The 19,588-nt window shown below is 39.5% G+C and overlaps 1 protein-coding gene across 1 annotated transcript in view; it reads right to left on the bottom strand.

The window, feature by feature from the left end:
• Positions 1-19,542, bottom strand: part of ETF1 (eukaryotic translation termination factor 1) — a 27,209-nt gene extending 7,667 nt beyond the window's left edge. Inside the window, exons 1-4 of the mRNA XM_081309555.1 lie at positions 19,391-19,542; positions 19,127-19,230; positions 447-622; positions 1-140 (exon numbers count right to left, since the gene is read on the bottom strand). Coding sequence (XP_081165681.1) covers positions 1-140; positions 447-622; positions 19,127-19,212 — 402 coding nt within the window. The 5' untranslated portion in view covers positions 19,213-19,230; positions 19,391-19,542. The remainder of the gene's footprint in view (positions 141-446; positions 623-19,126; positions 19,231-19,390) is intronic.
• Between the last annotated feature and the right edge of the window lie 46 nt (positions 19,543-19,588).

The raw sequence follows: 19,588 nt of genomic DNA, 5'->3' as shown, positions 1-19,588 counted from the left end.
CTCTGTGTGGAATTTGTTGTCACACAAATACAATGACGTATTAATTGGTTTGAAAGGTTCAAAATCAATGTTGACTTTCTTTTCCTTTCCTTCTTCTGTTACAATTGTTCCACAGTAAACAACCAGACCATTTGGAGGTACTGCAAATAACAAACAATTTCTCTACTTTAAATGTTTCCAGTAAAAAATTTAAATAAAGCAGAAATATCCTTAAATCTCTCAGAATTCTCTCCTAAATTTAAAAATTCTCCTGAGGTATTTCACTAGAATTTATTCCTTCAAGTAAAGTTAACTTTCTATAAATAAAAAGTTAAACAGCAATGCTATGGAGACATTGTTGACGGCTGGCTGCAGGAAACCTTAGTGAATAAATCACCATGTCAGAATCCGAGTGGAAGATGCAACTAAGATAAAGCAGAGAACAAAATGATCCAGTTCCAGATTACCTTTGTTATAAAGTTTGAGTCTTTGTTGTACAGATGTAATGGCTCCCAGGACTGAAAGGCGGTTTACTCGTGACTTAATGTTAGATGCAGTTCCAAACTCATCTGCTAACATTTTTGCCACTCGTGAAATCTGGTCTTTGGGAGGAATGATCAATGATATCATGCTGGTGCCATTGCTGTGAAAGAAAGAATAACTCATTAGAGGTTCAAAGACCACTAAAGCAGAATTTACACAAGTTAGGGTGAGCTGCCCTTAAGTAATAATAGAAATGTTATTCTCAATGTGACAAGGACTATACTAGTAATATACTGGCTCGCACTGAAAGTGTTTAATTATTTGAATGCATACTGAGTAAGATTAGCCATGTGAGGAAGGCATTTAAAGGGGATGCTTGGCAAACAACTTATTTCCCCGAAGATGAAGAAAGAAGCTATAAGTAGGCCTTTGCATGGCAGAGACTTAGAATCTGGGGCTTTTCAGTGGGAGACACTATGCCAGGACAGTACAATAAGTCTTTCCAAAGTCTAGACAAAATTCCACTTATTATTATCCTTTAAATTCCAAGCTTGCCTTGAACATTTTTAAACAATGACTTAGCACCCTAAGTGCTTTGATGACAGCACTAGAATTTACACAACTATCCAAACTATGAGACCAAAAGAAAGAAAGTGAAAAGACAAAACTATGAAATGGGAGAAAATATTTGCAAACCATTGAACCCAGAGCCTTGTGCATGTGAGGAAAGCACTCTACCATCTGAGCTATATCCCCAGCCCTGAGGCATTACTCTTAACATGTGTATGATCAAAACAAACAACAACATCAACAACAACAACAAGAGGGCTGGGGATGTGGCTCAGTGGTTAAGTGCCCCTGGGTTCAATCCCTGCTACTAAAAAAAGATACTGGTTAATGGAGAAACTGAAACCCTTATCACAGATATAAATGATATAAACTAGTATGATCCTTTTGGAAAACAGTCTGGCAGTTCTTTAAGAGTTTAAACATAGTGGCTCAGCAGTAGAGCGCTCGCCTAGCATGGGTGGGACCCGGGTTCAATCCTCAGCACCATACACATAAAAATAAAGGCATTGTGTTGTGTCCATCTAAACTTAAAAAATAAATATTTTTTAAAAAATGAGTTTTGAAGAAAAAAAAAGAGTTTAAACATAGATAACATATGACCTAGCCATTCCATTCATAGGCAAATACCTAAGAGAAAAGAAAACATATGTGACACACAAAAATTTGTGCTTGAAAGATCACTGAGGCATTACTTTTTTTTTTTTTTTTTTTTTTTTTTTTTTGGTGCTGAGGATTGAACCCAGAGCCTTGGGCATGTGAAGCAAGCACTCTTACCAACTGAGCTATATCCCCAGCCCTGAGGCATTACTCTTAACAGTAAAAAAGTAGAAATCCACAAATCTGAAGAATGAGTGGATAAACAAAATGTGGTATAAAATACAATGGATTATAGGTTGGGGCTGGGGCTCAGTGGCAAAGCGCTTGCCTAGCACCATATAAAAAATTAACAAAATAAAGGCATTCTACAACTATAAAAAATAAAAAATTACAATGGATTGTTATTCAGCAGCAAAAACCCAATATGATTTTATTTACATTATAATAAGTAAAACCAGTCACAAAAGATCACATATTGTACAGTTCTATTTAAATATGTAATGTCCAGAATAGGCAATCTAGATACAGAAAGTAGATTAGTGGTTGCCAGGGATGGGGAGAGGAAGGAACAGGGTGTGATTGTTAAAGTATGTGTATGTTGTTTATTTCCAGGTTGATGGAAATATTTTAAAATTAATGGTGATGGTTGCATAACTTTGAAAGATTAGTGTACTGAGAATTTTAAAGGGGATAAGTTTTATGGCATGTAAATTTAAATCTTAATAAAATTACCATTAAAGAATATATATATGGGGGGGATGGGTTGGTGGCTCAGTGGTAGAATGCTTGCCTACCATGTGTGAGGCACTGGGTTCCATTCTCAGCACTACATATAAATAAATAAAATAAAGGCCCATTGACAACTAAAGATTATTTAAAGGCTGGGGATGTGGCTCAGTGGTGGTGTGCTTGCCTAGCACATGCAAGGCCCTGGGTTTGATCCTCAGTACCACATAAAAATAAGTAAACAAAATAAAAGTATTGTGTCCAACTAAAAACAAAACAAAACAAAAAAAACTATGGAAAAACAACAGTACATAAGACATTGCTCTTTTTTTTAAAGTCTTTTAACTTTACAGCTTAGTCTAGAAAAGTCAGTTTTTTTTAATATTTATTTTTTAGTTATGGGTGGACACAATGTCTTTATTTTATATTTATGTGGTGCTGAGGATTGAACCCAATGCCTCACCCATGCTAGGCGAGCGCTGTACCTCTGAGCCACAATCCCAGCCCCTCAAAGTGTGTTTTCCTGAGAAATGTGCTCATTAAATTACCAATGCTGTATATAAAGAAAACTATATTACATTGAAAATTAATTCCCAAAGCTGCCCTGACCAGAAAAAGAGGCTAACTTTATTTATCACAATAGCTATTAGTATAAACTGAGAGGATTTACACTTTCAAGGAATCAAGTCTGATCTGATATGAACCCAAAGCATGTTAAAAAATGTGACAATATGGGCTGGGGTTGTGTTGTGGCTCAGTGGTAGAGCAGCCCTCAGGGCCTAGCTTGTGTGAGGCCCTGGGTTCGTCCTCAGCACCACATAAAAATAAATAAAACAAAGGTATTGTGTCCAACTACAACTAAAAATATAAATATTTTAAAAAATTGTGACATCATTTTACAAACTGTGATACTTGAGTGTGAGTCTATAAGAAAGTTACTTCTTGAGATCCTTATAGATCAGGTCCTTAAAGACTATAGCGAGTTTCATACTTATATAATTATTAGTGTCATGGGGGAATTGGTGGGGTCAAATCGACACATTAAATTGGGAAGACTGCCAAAATGTTTAAGCTTTATCACTAATTACTGAGCTTGTGTATTTTCACAGTAGCCTAATATGCCAGTCTTGAGAGAATTTCACATATCCAGAATCCAGTGGAAGCTGGCAAGAAAAAATTTACAAAGTTAGGACCATCAAGTCAAATGAGCTTACATGGAAAGTGACTAAGAGAAGAGAGGGCTGGGGTTGTGGCTCAGTGGTAGAGCACTCGACTAGCGCATGTGAGGTCCTGGGTTCGATCCTCAGCACCACATAAAAATAAATAAATAAAACAAGGGTGTTGTGTCCAACTACAACTAAAAAATAAATATTAAAAAAATGATAAATAAAAAGAAGAGGGACTGTGAGTGGTAAGGGGAATAAAAACAAAAAGCAAACTTTTTTTTGTTGTTGTTGTTACTGGGGATTGAACCTAGAGGCACTCAACCACATCCCTTGAGCTGCACCCCTCCATCCCTTTTGAGATAGGGTCTCATTGAGTTACTTAGGGCCTAGTTAAATTACTGAGGCTGAATCTGAATTTACAATCATCAATCTCAGCCTTCCAAACTGCTGGGATTATGGGTGTGCACCACCACGCCTGGCTCTCCTTTTTTAAACAGTTCTGTGGACTGAACCCAGGTACTCTACCACTGAGTTACATCTCCAGCTCTTTATTGTTTTTTATTCCGAGAGGGTCTTGCTAAATTGCACAGGCTGACCTTGAATTTATGATTCTCCTGCCTTGGCCTCTGAAACAGCCATGCCATGGCAGGCTCCCTTATTTAACTTTATTACTGCAGCTGGGCACAGTGGCTACACCTGTAATCCCAGCAATTTGGGAGGCTGAGGCAGAAAGATTGCAAGTTCAAGGTCACACTCAGCAAAAAAAAAGGTGCTAAGCAACTCAGTAAGACCCTATGTTTCTAAATAAAATACAAAATAGGGCTGGGGATGTGGCTCAGTGCCCCCCGAGTTCCATCCCAAATTACCCTCCTTCCCTCAAAAGGGATTGCATTTCCAGAAGACCTTGCCCAGGATGTTTTTTCCTAGCAGTAAAGTCTACAAGTCCTCTAGACAGAGTTTTATTTACAAGCAGGCAATTTGCTTATCAAATCCTTTTCACTATCAAAAATGGTTACTCCCAGATTGTGAGTTCAAGCAACATCTCCAAAACCAGCAGTGTTTGCTTAAAACCAAGAAGGCTTGTTTATAATAAACTTTATGAAAAATTTCCCAATAAACTACGAATTGGATAAAAGCCAGTAAATGTGGAGAGCATGGTGTGTACTTTGCTGCCACCCCTTGGATATGGGAGCAAGTATTCCAGCCAAACCAGGGAATCAAGGAAATTTATGATAAACAGCTTCAGCTATCATCACACTTGGTATGCTTCTAAAACCAAATTGCCAAAAATACCTTTCTGTAGTTTTATGTAAAACTCTGTAGACTAAGGAGTAGAAAAGGAATTTGCTGAGAGGCTGGAAATATTGAATAAGCAAATTTAACCTAAAAAAATGATTCGGAGACAGGCACAGTGGTGCATTCCTGTAATCCCAGTGGTTTGGGGAGATCTCGAGTTCAAAGCCAGCCTCAGCAAAATCAAGGTGCTAAGCAATTAAGTGAGACACTGTTTCTAAATAAAATACAAAATAGGGCTGGGGATGTGACTCAGTGGTTGAGTGCCCCTGAGTTCAATCTATGGTACTGAAAACAAAAACAAACAAACAAAAAAATGGTCTGGGGACCATGACATCACTGGGTAGGGTGATGTAATCCCAGTGACTTGGGAGGCTGAGGCAGGAGGATAAAGTTTAAAGCTAGCCTCAGAAACTGAGAGAGGCCCTATCTCAAAATAATAAAAAGGGATGTAGTTCAGTGCTAAAGTACCCCTGGTTCAATTCCCAGTACCAAAAAAGTCTGGTCTGGGAGCTGGAGGAGTAAGTAGCTCAGTGTTAGAGTGTATGCCTGGCATGGGTGAAGCTTAGGTTCAATCCCCAACACCTAAACAACAGCAACAACAACCAAACCAGTCTAGACTGCACGTATTTTCTATGTCAACTTATACACACAAGAACATGAAAATATACAAGATGGCAAAATGAAGACAAAAAAAGTTTTAATACCAGCTTTTACTGGCTTGTGATTGTTTTCTGATAAAAGATTCTAAAGGGGGTATACATTACCACCCTAGGGGCTCTTGGAAACTGTAGGGACCAAGGGAATTCTTTCTTAAGGGCTCAGTTTTTTTTTTTTTTTTAAAGCAAACGTTCTCTGATTTACAAAGTAGTTTCCTAGGAGATGGAACTGGCAAAGAGGCAATCAATAAGGAATGGAATGAGAAGGGGCTCTAAGAATGGCAGGGGTGAAGGCTAAGAGATGAGGTGAGAACAGGCACCAAACCGCAAAGGATTGGAAACTTTCAGGCTAAAGAGAAGGTTGGGACAAATTAACTGAGTGAACCCAAAAATGCCTAAAGGCAATCCTTAAAGCAAGATAATGATATGGAGTGCACAGCAAAGATCTTAGATAATAAGCAGCTATTAGGGCTGGGGCTCAGTGGTAGTACACTTGCCTGGCTAGTGTGAGGCACTGGGTTCTATCAACTTAAAAAAAAAAAAAAAAAAAAAAAGATAAGCAGCTATTTACTTCCTACTGCAGATAGGTTAAGAAGATAAACATCCATTAAGCAACTTTACTATATAATACAGTTGGGAGGCCATATACTCGCATCCAATTAACATTTCAGAGAGGACAAAGTAGTGAATACACCTAAGGACATGATCTTGTTATAGATTCCATTTTTAAAATGGATTCAGAAATGTAACTAATAAGAACTTTTTTGTTTGGTAGGTTTTTACCAAGTTGCTAAAGTCTTGGACTCTCAGAATTTTGAATTTTAGGCACAAAACTATCTTTCATTACTTTCTCTGCATGCCTCTCCCTACTCTCTGTGTTGAAAACCTTAAAGTTTCTGAATTCACCTTTATTATAAGACATTGACTGGGAGGAGAAATGCAGATTATTAAATATATGGCTTCTTTTAAAATTTAAAGGCTATTTTAGTAACATCTACTGTTTATGTTTTTGTTTTAATACAAGAAGATTAAAAATTTTAGGAAAATTTTCAAACAAGATAAACATGCTCTTATCCCCCAGGCAAACCAATCAAAGTTGTTTGACCAGTTTGTGTAAACACAAAAATAAAGTCAAGGAAGCTTAATATTTCGAGTAGAGCCAATACCTCTCAGAGGAGAAATACATAAAGCTCTACAGAGCTGCTTGCTACAAAGGCAAACTGCAACCTTAAATTTTCCTCCATTTTCTGCTGTCATTATTTTTCTTTTCCAAAATCCAAAGACTCTCACCAAGAAGTCAGTGAATCATGGGGTACAGCAATGACTCACATGCAGGTAGTAAAACCTTTTACGAAACATGACACAACATATAATGAAATGTCACACAAAGCTCCCAGGGGCCCCTGCTCTCAGATTCCTTCTTTTTCTCATTGGTTTAGGGGTACCCTTATCAAAGAAATTTTAATCAATGCCACATCCAGAGGATTAATTTCTAAAAAATCAAATAGTGGAAAACAGGAAGAAGTATTTGAAAATAAATATAGAAAGTAATCACAACTAGGCAAAATAAATTGAAACAAAAACCAAAACCTGAAACAAAATTCAGGAAGGAAAAAAAGATTTAAATAGCTGCACTCTCAAGAAGAGGATGTTGATAAGGAAAAGTTTCTCTTCCCAAGATAGGAGGATAGGGTAGTACCACCAATCACTCATCCAAGGATTCATGATCCCTGAGCACTGTGGACAGGGAAAACATTTAGATGGTAACTTAACTGCCAGGATCAAAAGATCTCTAAGGAAGAAAATTCAAAGCAATCTGAGCAAATCCTGGGTCACACTGGATGCAGGGAGGTGTTTGAGTAACTTTAGGCCTCTCAAGGTCTCAGTCTCTGGACTGAGATATACAGACAAAAGAGCAACAGGCAAACAAAATCTAATTACCTTTTTACCTAAAAAGATCTGATCAATACCCATCATCTTACTGATTCTCAAGAACACTTTAGAAAGGTAAGTGAAAAAGAAAAATGTGATTCCTACAAACTTAAACACTGATCAGTTTGTACCAGAACCCCAGAATCTACGAAGAGCTTTCTTAAAAAGCAAAGTGTGGCTAGGGATGCAGCACAGAAGTAAAGTACTTGTCTAGTATGCATGGGGCTGATCCCCAGCACCACATACACAAAACAAAATCAATAACAAAAAAGGTAAAATTTGAGTGGGGTGGTAATTGTGGATAAGAGTCTCGGGGGGCTTGGGTCGTGGCTCAGTGGTAGAGTGCTTGCCTAGCACATGGGTTCCATTCTCAGCACCACATATAAACAGAATAAATAAAAGTATTTTAAAAAAAAGAGTCTCAATTTTCCAATGAAGAACTAGGATCAAGAATTACTGTTCCACTGAGTGCAGTAGCACACACCTGTAATCCCAGCAACCCAGGAGGCTGAGGCAGAAAGGCTGCAAGGTCAAAGCCAGCCTCAGCAACTTGGAAAGATCTTGTCTCAAAATAAAAAATTTCAGGCTGGGGATTTGGCTCAGTGGGTAAGGGCCTCTTGGTTCAATTCCTCATATTAAAAAAAGATGGCTTTTTTCTGTACCTCCTAGTATTGGATAATCTGCCAAAGGCAAAGAGCCTCCAGGAGCACTATACTCACTTTAAGAGGAACTCAAAGAACTTACCTATACTGCACTTACCCTGTGCTATGGATTGAGTATGTGCTCCAAAATCCATGTGTTGGGAAACTCTGTCCCCATGGATGCCAAGCACTCAAGGCACCACCTTGGAGGACCCTTCCTAGACAACCAAACTTGACAGTATTTTGATTTGGGACTTCTCAGATTCCAGAACTAGGGGAAACAAGTTTTTCTTCTTTATAATTTATCCAGTCTGTAGTATTCTGTTATAGCAGCACAAAGTAAGATACCCTATCTATATATAACATAGTCACACTGAATAATAGCTGAGAGATGCTTGACTTTTACCAGCCAGAACACCCATGCCCCACCAAACATCATACCAACCAATTCATCAAATCTAAATAACAGAATTACTCTCAGGTTAGGGACCAGGAACATTTCAGACTCCTTACCCAAATCCCAAATTAAAAATTAGAGCAGAGGGCTGGGGATGTGGCTCAAGCGGTAGCGCGCTCGCCTGGAATGCGTGCGGCCCGGGTTCGATCCTCAGCACCACATACCAACAAAGATGTTGTGTCCGCTGAGAACTAAAAAATAAATATTAAAAATTCTCTCTCTCACTCTCTCTTTAAAAAAAAAAATTAGAGCAGAGGCACCTTAAGAAGCTTTCATTCCAATGTTCAATAATTTGGTTGTGCCTAGGATATGGATGAACAAGGTTTTCACCATTCCCTCTTCCAAACTCACATTTACTCCTGTCCCACAAAGCTCAACTCAAAACAAAAATCAATCAATTCCCCTCCAACTTCTACTCCATTTTCAAGTCGTCCTTATTTGATTCACTGTAGGTTTTCTATCTTTTTACCTCTTTTCCAAATTGTGCAAAACTAAGTTTAAACTTTTAAACCAAGACAATCAAGATATAGGTTAAATATGGGAACAGACTAGGAGGAATACAGGTTTTAGAATCATGAATATTCAGGCTCACGTCCTATTGTTATTTTTAGTTGTAGATGACACAATATATTTATTTATTTTTATGTGGTGCTGAGGACCAAACCCAGTGCCTCACATGTGTGCGAAGGAGGTGCTCCACCACTGAGCTACAGCCCCAGCACTCCTATTGTTATTCTGTGACCTAAAGCAAATCATATAAATCTCTGTGGGTCTCTGTATCTACTTATTTCACAAGGTCATGAAGGTCAGGCATGGTTGTGCATACCTGCAATCCCAGCTTTGAAGGCAACCTCTAGATAACTTAGCAAGACCCTGTTCTCAAAACAAAAAAATTTAAAAAGGCAGGGTGGAGCTTAGTAGCAGAGTGCTTGCCTGGAATACATGAGGTCTTGAGTTTAATCATCAATAATGCAAAAGAGAAAAACAAGGTTTGGTGCAGTGGTGCATGCATACCTGAAACCCTAACAACTTGGGAGGCTGAGGCAGGAGGATCACAAATTCAAGGCTAGCCTCAGCAACTCAGTGAGACCCTGTCTAAAAATAAAAAGGACTGGGTTATTGCTCAGTGGTAAAGTACCCATGGGTTAAATCCCCAATACCCCATCACAAATATGTGTGTGTTTGTCAATTTTATATCTTGAATAGCAAGCAGATACCAGAAGATCACTAAATGACAATGATGAAGCTCTAACTCTTTACCTACCTCACCCAGCATGGTAACAGTAAAAGTAAAAAAAGAAATATTACTGCACAACTAGAAATGGGAGGAGGAGAGTAATGTCAGGTGGTGCTGAAGTCTTATCTGAATTTGGGTAAGCCCAAAGAAAGAGGTAAGAGTTGACTTTGTGGTAGATAGTAGCTACCTTTACGGGATGGGAGAACAAGAGATTCCTTTCCTTTAAAATAGCTATAAAATCTTCAGTGTCCTTATTCTACATTTGTGGCTTGAGCTCAGTATTTTGATATAACCAAGGTCCTGTTAACTTCTATTTGTGCATCAGTCACTTCAAAGAAGCCTCATATCTGTTTTCTTTTCCATCAAGTATCAAAGAATGAAAAAATACATTGCATCAGGCACAGCAATCCATGCCTGTAATCCCAGCAAAATGGGAGGCTGAGGCAGGCCAGCTCCTGCAATTTAATGAGGTCCTAAGCAACCTAGTGAGATCCTGTCTCAAAAAAAAAAAAAAAAAAAAAAAATCAAATACTGGGGATATGGCTCAGAGGTTGAGAGCCTTTGGGTTCAACTCCCTGTATAAACAAAACAAAACAAAACAAAACAAAAAAACCAGAAGAAACACTGATCATACTGTATCTACATAAGCTTCTCGACAGCAGAAATTTTAGGACATAATGGTGCTTAAAAATTTGAGGAATAAAAAATTCCTAACAAAACTAGGGTCTTCTCTATAAACTTTTTCCTTTTTAGGTATTTTTATTTGTAGATGGACACAATACCTTTATTTTATTTATTTTTATGTGGTGCTGAGGATCAAACCCAGTGCCTTACACGTGCTAGGCAAGCACGCTACCATTAAGCTACATCCCCAGCTCTCTATATACTGTTTTATAAAGCAGACCCCAGAAATTTAGCCTAACTACCAAATAAAACATCAATTAAAAGTCTGCCACTCCATGGTGGTGCATTCCTATAATCCCAGCTCTTCCAGAAGCTGAGATAGGAGGACTGCAAGTTCAAGGCAAACTCAAGCAACATAGTGAGAACGGGTCATAAAAAACAACCCCGCCTCTATTCCATGCAAAGGAACACACACGTGCCTTAAAAATAACTCAGTCCCCAGATTTGCTTCATTAAAAAGCTCAAACCATCACTTCTAACAGTGTTTTTTTATTTTGCGAATTCTCACTATAATGTCACCCCACCCCTATTCTGCAATCATCAATGCGGAAGGTCAGGAGGTAGATGGGGCTGCCTTTTATAAAAACAACTTGGTTAAAATAGCATGTAGAAGGGAGTATTCTGTTTCCGTTCCAGTTATCTGAAATTGGTTTGTAAATTGACCAGAAATATCAAGATTTGAACTTACTGAAACATTAAAGCAGCCTTCTGTCTCAGGTACAGAATAGCTCAAATTTCCCAGTATTTCAGCAGAAAGTTTGCAAATACCATTTTAGTGTTTTACCCTCAAAAGCACAAAAATTACTCAGTCATCTAAAATAAAAATGTAACATCTGGTAGAGTATTACTTTTTCTATAGTTATAGGCATTTACTAAAAGAACTTCATAAAAGTAAACTAGTAGAATATTCCACCAGGGAGCAGCAGAAGCTGAAAATTTCCTTTAGTTTTCTCACAACAGTGCAAAGCCAGGAAACAGCAATCACCAGCAACATTAGGGACTTACTACCAGAGTTCTACACTGGACCCTATGATAGAGTCATATATTTTTTTTTAAACATTTTTTTAAGTTGTAGATGGACCCTATATCTTTGTTTTATTTATTTATGTGGTGCTGAGGATCAAACCTAGTGCCTCAGGCACGTAAGGCAAGCGCTCAACCACTGAGCCACGACCCCAGCCCATAAAGTATTTTTCTGGACCACTACCGAAGTACTTTTCAAATAAACCCAAAGTCACAGCCTTCTCATTAATCACCTTTTTAATATACAAATAATGGGGCTGGGGATGTGGCTCAAGCGGTAGCATGCTCGCCTGGCATGCGTGCGGCCCGGGTTCAATCCTCAGCACCACATACAAAACAAAGATGTTGTGTCCGCCGATAACTAAAAAATAAATATTAAAAGAAAAAAATATATATACAAATAAACATCCAGTGCAGCCACAAGTTATTTCCCTCATCACCAATGCTCATTAAGAGTAAACATGTTTGGTACCCAAGTTCTTTCTAAGGAAGATGTACAAATGGCATGCCTGTTTTCCTTTTGTCTTGTTCCTGAATCTCAGCACACCTGCTCCCTCTAGAAAATTATAAATCTCTTTAGACAAAAGTCCTCCTTTCAAAAGAGAATGGGAGGATGTTTCCATTCAGCAAAAGAAATACCTGACAAAGAGGGATAGGGAGTAGAAGCACAGGCTTTGAAACTGGAAAATCAGGAATAGAATATGACACTGCCTCTTACTAGGCTGTGATACTAGGCAACTACCTACTCTTTCTATACTTCATATTCTCCAACCATGAAACAGCAATATCTTCCCTCATACACCTGTTATAAGGAGTCAAAAATGTATGCTACTCATTTATTTATCCCCCCAACCCTTAGGGATTGAACCCAGGGGTGCTAAAACACTGAGCTACATCCCCAGGCCTTTTTAGATTTTGAAACAGTCTAAGTTGCTTAGGGGTTTGCTGTTGCAGATGCTAGCTTTGAACTTGCAATCCTCCTGCTTCAGCCTCCATGCCACTGGGATTATAGGCATGTACACCACACCTGGCTCATTTACTTATCTTTGGAAAAGTAGTTCTTTTTTTTTTTTTAAGAGAGTGAGAGAGGAGAGAGAGAATTTTTAATATTTATTTTTTAGTTCTCGGCAGACACAACATCTTTGTTGGTATGTGGTGCTGAGGATCGAACCCGGGCCGCACGCATGCCAGGCGAGTGCGCTACCTCTTGAGCCACATCCCCAGCCCCTGGAAAAGTAGTTTTATTACTTGATGAAAATAATCTCTCTCAGGGGGCTGGGGATGTGGCTCAAGAGGTAGCACACTCGCCTGGCATGCGTGTGGCCCGGGTTTGATCCTCGGCACCACATACAAAGATGTTGTGTCCGCCAAAAACTAAAAACTAAAAAAAAAAAAAAAAAAAAAAAAAAAAAAAAAAAAAAAAAATGTATCTCAGGGCTGTGGGTGTAGCTTAGTGGTACAATGTGCACTTGGCATGTGCAGAGTTCAATTCCCAGCACAAAAACACATCTCAAGCTAAATCTCTAAATCTGCATCTTTCCTGGGGGTCTATCTTGCTCAACCAGAGTTAGACCCTAAAATACCACAAATATCAGAACCAAAGCTCTTCAGTAAAAATATCAGAAACATTAGTACCAGGCACAGTGGCACATGTCTGTAATCCAAGTTACTCAGAAGGCTGAGGCAGAAGGATCACAAATTCATGGCCAGCTTGGGCAACTTAGATCCTTTCTCAAAATAAAAAAGGGCTGGGGGTGTGCTCAATGGTAGAACATGTGCTAATATTATTAGCAAGCAGCTCTGGGTACACCCCTAGGACCAAAAAAGAATGAATTACAATTTTAAAGTTGCAGATCAGGTATAGCTCTACTTTACTGCTGTATCAAAGACACTGTATCAATCCAATAATACTAACATCTAAGTAACATTCTTTGACACTTGCCTTGCCTAGGAAATTGTTAAATTTTGCCTAAGTAGTTACACAGTCTCTTTTCCTTTTTTACAATGTTTAACACCTCATTCAAGATCCTAATCATCTGCTTATACTAAACCTCTTCAACATATACTGGCTATATCATTATTATAGGGATGTGTAGCTGACCATGTTCTCATTTTATTACACACTTCTTTCAAAATGTCTAGCCCAACTCAGAGCAGGTGTTTGATGAATCCTGTTGGTTCACTGGTCAGTAGTAAGAATACAATTATAGTGCTGGGCTTGGTAGAGCATGCCTATAATCCTAGGGAGGTCAAGGCAGGAGGATTCCAAGTTCAAAGCCAGCCTCAGCAACTTAGTGAGGCCCTGTGTCAAAATCCTGGGCTTGATCCCCAGCACTACAAAGTCAAACCTAGACATAGCAGGAAAAAGAACCTTTTGACTATGATAATTTTTTCTAAAGGAGAAATTAGAAGATCAACTTCTTACCCTAAGATAGTAGGCTGAAAAATGGAGAGACAGCTATAGAATGTATCCCAGGAGAAGGTTCTATTCTGAGATCACTAGAGAATAGGCTGAATAGACTGAACTCAGAAGAAACTTCTGTCCTTCCTATTCTTCAAATAGGATCTAAGACCATTTAGTCCTGCAAATCTTAAATTTTTTTTTTTTTTTTTTTTTTTTACAACCACACATTTTTCCAGGATAGGGGGTCTATGCTGAGCATATCTTCAATCCCAAATTTGGAGAAAAACAGCCCCCCCCAAGGATCCAAATGGTAGAGGCAGGGGGCAGGACAAACTTGTAACCTATAATGTACTCTGGTTTAAATGGTATTCTAATCAGTTATTCTTGCTTTACCTAGGAGTGTGTTCAGAGAATGCCATCCTTCCCTGGAAGGATAAGTGTATCTGCTATTACAATGAGAAGTTTGTCAAGACTTGAAATTCAAAGAGTGATTGTTCCCTAAGTCCATAATGCACAGAACACCAAGCCAGAATACTACAGCTGTTACAACTAGTTCTAAGTTGAGACAGGAAGCTTATATGACACTTGTGAACACTGAGGAATACCAACACATCCCATTATATATACTCTGATTTCTCTCTTCCCTTTATCACCTCTTTTCTCATGGCTCAGATCTGTTGGTGGTATTTGTATCCTTATCCCTTAACAATTCTTTTAGATTTTTTTTCTGGTTCTGGGAAATGAACCAAGGGGTGATCTACCACTCAGCCACATCCCTAGACCTCCCCACCCATTAGGGGTTGAGTGCCCAGGGGCACTTAACCACTGAGTCATACCCCTCAGACCTTTTGTGTATTTTAAGACAGGGTCTTATTGAGTTGCTTAGGGCCTAAGTTGCTAGGGCTGGCTTTGAACAGGCATGCCGCGGCACTTAACTCTAGTCCTTTTAAAGACAAGGTCTCACTAAGCAGCCAGAGCAGGCCTCAAACTTACAATCCTCAGTCCTTAGCCTCCTGAGTAGCTGGGATTACAGGCTTGTGCAACTGTACCTGGCTTCTATTTCTAAAGGCTCAGTATTTGTGTACACAAAGGAGAGAATTAACATTTGCAGAACACTCTATGGGATAAATGTAGTATTTGACTTTTAAACCCATATCACATTGACTGTTACCACCTAATCCAAGATATTGTTCATAGTTAAGCGTGAAAACCAAAGCTTTGAAAGAATAACTTGCCATAGGTCGAATAGGTAGCTGGGGCCACTGAAGTCTCATCTTTTTTGGAGAAACTTTTAAACATTCTAATTGTTGAGTTTTCTCTCAATGGTCTTTTATCTTATCAGAGATGGGGGTGGAAGATGGAAGGAGCAAGAACCAAGGATAGAAAAGTCCTCTCGCTTGTAATCTCAGAGATTCTAGGGTACAAAAGGAAGAGCTGAAGTCTTTGTTAAGCCAGGTGTGGTGGTGCAGCGACTCAAAGAGGCTGAGGTGGGAGGATTGATCCTCTGCGTGTATCAATCCCCACCACAAAACAACAAAAACTTCTTTAAAAACCTGATCCCAGCAGCTTGGGAGGCTGAGGCAGGAGTTCCACAATTTGAGACCAATCTCAGCAACTTAGTGAGGCCCTAAGGACTTAGCTAGACCCTGTCTCAAAAAATTAAAAGGGCTGGGAATGTGGGTCAGTGATTTAGCACCCCTGGGTTCAATCCCCAGCACAAACAAACAAATAAACAAAAACCCAAACACTGAATTGTTCAGTTATCTATATGAAAGATTACAAGGTATCCCTTAAAGGGTATTATAATTTTTGGCAGTGCTGGGGATTGTATCAAACCCAGGGCCTTATGCATGCTATGCATGTATTCTTTAGTTAAAAATCAGCTCTCCAAGAATACTGAGGAATAATAAATAAATAAATAAAAGAAGTACCCAAAATTCAGTGATTTGGAAGTATTCACTTTATCAACTAGGTGATGATGAATCAATGTCAACTTGGGGAAGGTACTAAGACACATTTAACATGTTATTCAAATTATGCCTCAATAAGTTTATACTTGAAACATACAAGATTTCTTCATGAAGATAAGTGAAAAATATTCTAAGACCTACAGACATAACCCAAACTAACACCATATTTTTCCTTGTCACATTTCTCATGACCTTTGATTAGATGAGGCTTTGGTTATTTTATTATATAAACTATAAAGCTTCCAACACCATTTCTGGGGCTACCTCTTGCTTGCTCAGAAAACATCAGGGGAAACAACCAGAAAAAACAACCAGAAATCTGTACCTAACTTTCTTGTGACATGTTCACCTGCTTTAGTTCCTTATTTGAAATCAAGGACGGTTCAATTCACATGGCCCTATTCCCAGGCTATGTACACATTTGTCCTCATACGCCAACTGTGAAGAATATACCAGGAACAATCCTAAGTAGGGAAAACCTACCATCAACTTTAAGTGAGGCTTATGCTTAGCAAAAGAGCTGGCTGGTTATTTTACTTGTCAATATAGACTAACATTCAATCATACTTATATAAAACCAAAATAAAGTATGTTCCACCCAACTTAAAAAAAATCAGATTAAGTATAATACTATGAGAATGTTAGCAAAGTTTCCCATTTCAGAAATGTCGCCTTTATACATGTTCTTCCACAGGCATAACACAGTCTGTTATAGTTCAGATTATGTTGGATAAATCCAGACTTTCATACTTTGGAAAACATAAAATATATCCAGTAGAGCACACTGGTTCAAGTGCTGGATTATTATACATTATCACTCTATGACATTATGGACAGCAAGTTATCTAATTTCTCAGTCTGTTTCCTTGTCTATCAAATGGTGGCAGTATTTATTGTTGTGAATGATACAATGTATTGTTTATAACAGTGTAATATACTAAGTGCTCAATAAATTATTTTATCTAGATACCTCATTCTGTTCTAATGTATCATTTTGCAGGTGGTTCTTTTTAAGCTACACTACATTTAGGTCATATATCAAAAGATAATCATTTATTATCTAAATTTCAGAATAACACTCATACCTTAGAAAGAAATGTTAAAAATGAACTAATTCCTGATTCTCATGTTCAGAATTCTATACCGCTGGAGAAGTCATTTTTACATTCTGTTAACCCACCTCTAAATTTCACTGTCTTGTACTAATAAACATGCTCTAACACAACCCATTTTCTCCTGAAAGCTACACAGTAGCCCCGCATACACCAGCACACATGGATTGACTCAGTTTGTCTTTAAAGCTCATTACAATTACTCCTAAAATATTTAATTTTAGGTAAAGAAGAAAAACATTTCTCTATATACACTATGAAAAACTAGAGTTTGACTTTAACACAAAAAAGAATTGAAAATACAATCTTTTTGTTTCCCAAGAGAAAATGACATATACCAGGAACCTTGTGAGTCACAGAACAAACTTGACTCCCTAACCAACATGAGAAATGGCTAAGATTTTAAGTTTTCATGGAATCAAGATGCAACCAAAGCCTGACTAGAAGCAAACAGGACATGATCATTAATCACATTGTTTAGAGGAAGAGTCCCTACTATTTTAGACAGTTTAATCATGTCTAAAATGTTCAAACTATCACTTGGAAGAAGAGCTGTGCCTAATAGCTTCATTTTTTAGCATGCTTCAAACTTTACCAACAAAGAGGTAAAGCCTTCAAACCTTTAAAAGGAGATGCTTATAACTTTCAAATGGCTAGGTGACATGCTTAGGAACAAATTTAAGAATAAGCTTTCTTCATCAAAGAATAGAAAGGAATATTGTTACTTATTAAGCAGCATTATCAATGTTACTTCACTCAGACAACAGGCCGATTAGTAATAAATTCATATTTTAGACTGCTTCAGAAAATATAATGTGAACCTTCCTCCAAACAAAGAGAACAAATACTTTAAACAACAATCTACAAAAATCAATATACAACTGAAGGCTTCAAGTAACATGACAGAAAATCCTAGTGACAAAAAAGTACTTAGCATCATAATGGCTCATGACCTACATTACTCTTTTACATTTTGGGAATTCTTTTTTTTCTTCTATTGTGGTACAAATTCCCTTAAAAATTAATAAGCAAATCTGATATTCATCCTATCACTGCAAATGCAATGCCAATGACAAGCATGAGCTGAAAACCAGATTCTTGTGCTGAAATCAACTTTCCAAAGTCCTGGGACAAAACCACTATGCTAATCTAAGAATGCACAGACTTTTAGGGGCCACTTCCGGTAAGTAAAAACTTTCTATGACTGGGAAAGTCAGGAAGTGAGGAAACAGGAATACTCTGGCACCTTCCTCAAATGAGCAATATTAAAAAAAAAGAAAAAAAAAGGCTAATCTTAATCTAGTTTACTCTTCTCAGAATGGATACACCTACAGTTTCTTACTAAAACTTAAAACAGGAGACAAGAAGTTCACTTAATTCAGTTCTGAATTTCAACAAGCACCCTCTACAGTGATATCATAAAAGTTCCACCGGAAGGTCAACAGGAACTCTATTATTATGGCCTATATCAAACAGTCCCACTATCCGGAATTCTCCTGGATATACACATATAGGTTTGTCAACCAAAAGCAGTCCCCACCCCCCCCATGCCGCACACGTTGGCATTTTCAGTTTATAGGCGGGTCCTGGAACAGCTAGAAACCAGGAAGCTCCAGGATAATTAGAGGACTTGAAGGAACTCATCCTGGGAGAGGTGGGAGACCCTCAGAAATCATAAGGAGCTAGAATGAGGATGTCTCTGTCCACCTCTCCTTCTCGCCCCATCCAAACTTCACCCGGGCCTTAAAGTCCAAGAGGGGGAGGCCATTTTAATAAGGCCTGGCTGAAGAACGTGATGGGAGGAAACCAGGGAAGGACGTTCGGAAAGGAAAGCCAAGTACTTTTCCCCCAAAGCAGTCGAGTCTGGTGTCAGCACCTGGAGCCTGAAGAGTGAGGAGCAGGTCTTAAGGGCCTGAGAGGGGTACAAAAGTAGTAGTGGCTTATCACGAGGGGGGGGGTCGCATGGTCTGAGCCCAGGGAGCGCAGGCCCCTTACCCCCAAGTGGGGGAAAGACCCCTTCTCCGGCCAACAGCTCCGACCCTCGCCCCTGAGTCAGAGGCTACTACCCAGAGGTCCAGAAGGCGGGAGTTGGCTAGTGCCGGGTTCTCCTCATCCGGCCATGCGGCGCGGGGGCGGCCATCCTGAGGGGTCCGGGATCCAAGAGGGCACGGGGGGGCCGGACGCGGCGCTCACCCGCGGGCCGCCTCCAAGCTCTTAATGAGCTTCTTGATCTTCCAGATCTCCACGTTCCTGTCGGCAGCACTGGGGTCGTCCGCCATCTTCTCGCCTCCTCCTCCCTAGAGCGGCCCGGCGGGGCCCGGAGACACCAAGACCACAGAGTTAGCGCCGCCGCTGGGGCAGAGCGGCCCCCTTCCTTGCTACCCCCGAAAGGCCCTCCTCTCCCCGCCCCGCGCGGCCCGCCGGATAGGTCACTGGCCTTTCCCTCCCCTGTCTCACCTAAAGGCCCAGTCCTGGGCGGCAGCGGCTGCTCCTCCCCGGCGGCGGCTCCGCGGCGGCGGCGGCGGCGGCTCTGACGTAGGACACCGGCTCCCTCTCTCCAGGCAGCTGCATGTGTTGCAATCCGCTCACATGGGGCCTGTGATATCACTTCCTCCGCCAGGGGCGGAGTGGAAGGCGGCGGGCGGAAGGGAGGGG

Source organism: Spermophilus citellus (assembly GCF_964194105.1).
Source record: "Spermophilus citellus genome assembly, chromosome: 1".
In the NCBI taxonomy this organism is placed as follows: Eukaryota; Metazoa; Chordata; class Mammalia; order Rodentia; family Sciuridae; genus Spermophilus; species Spermophilus citellus.
This window is presented reverse-complemented; position numbering and strand designations above follow the sequence as displayed.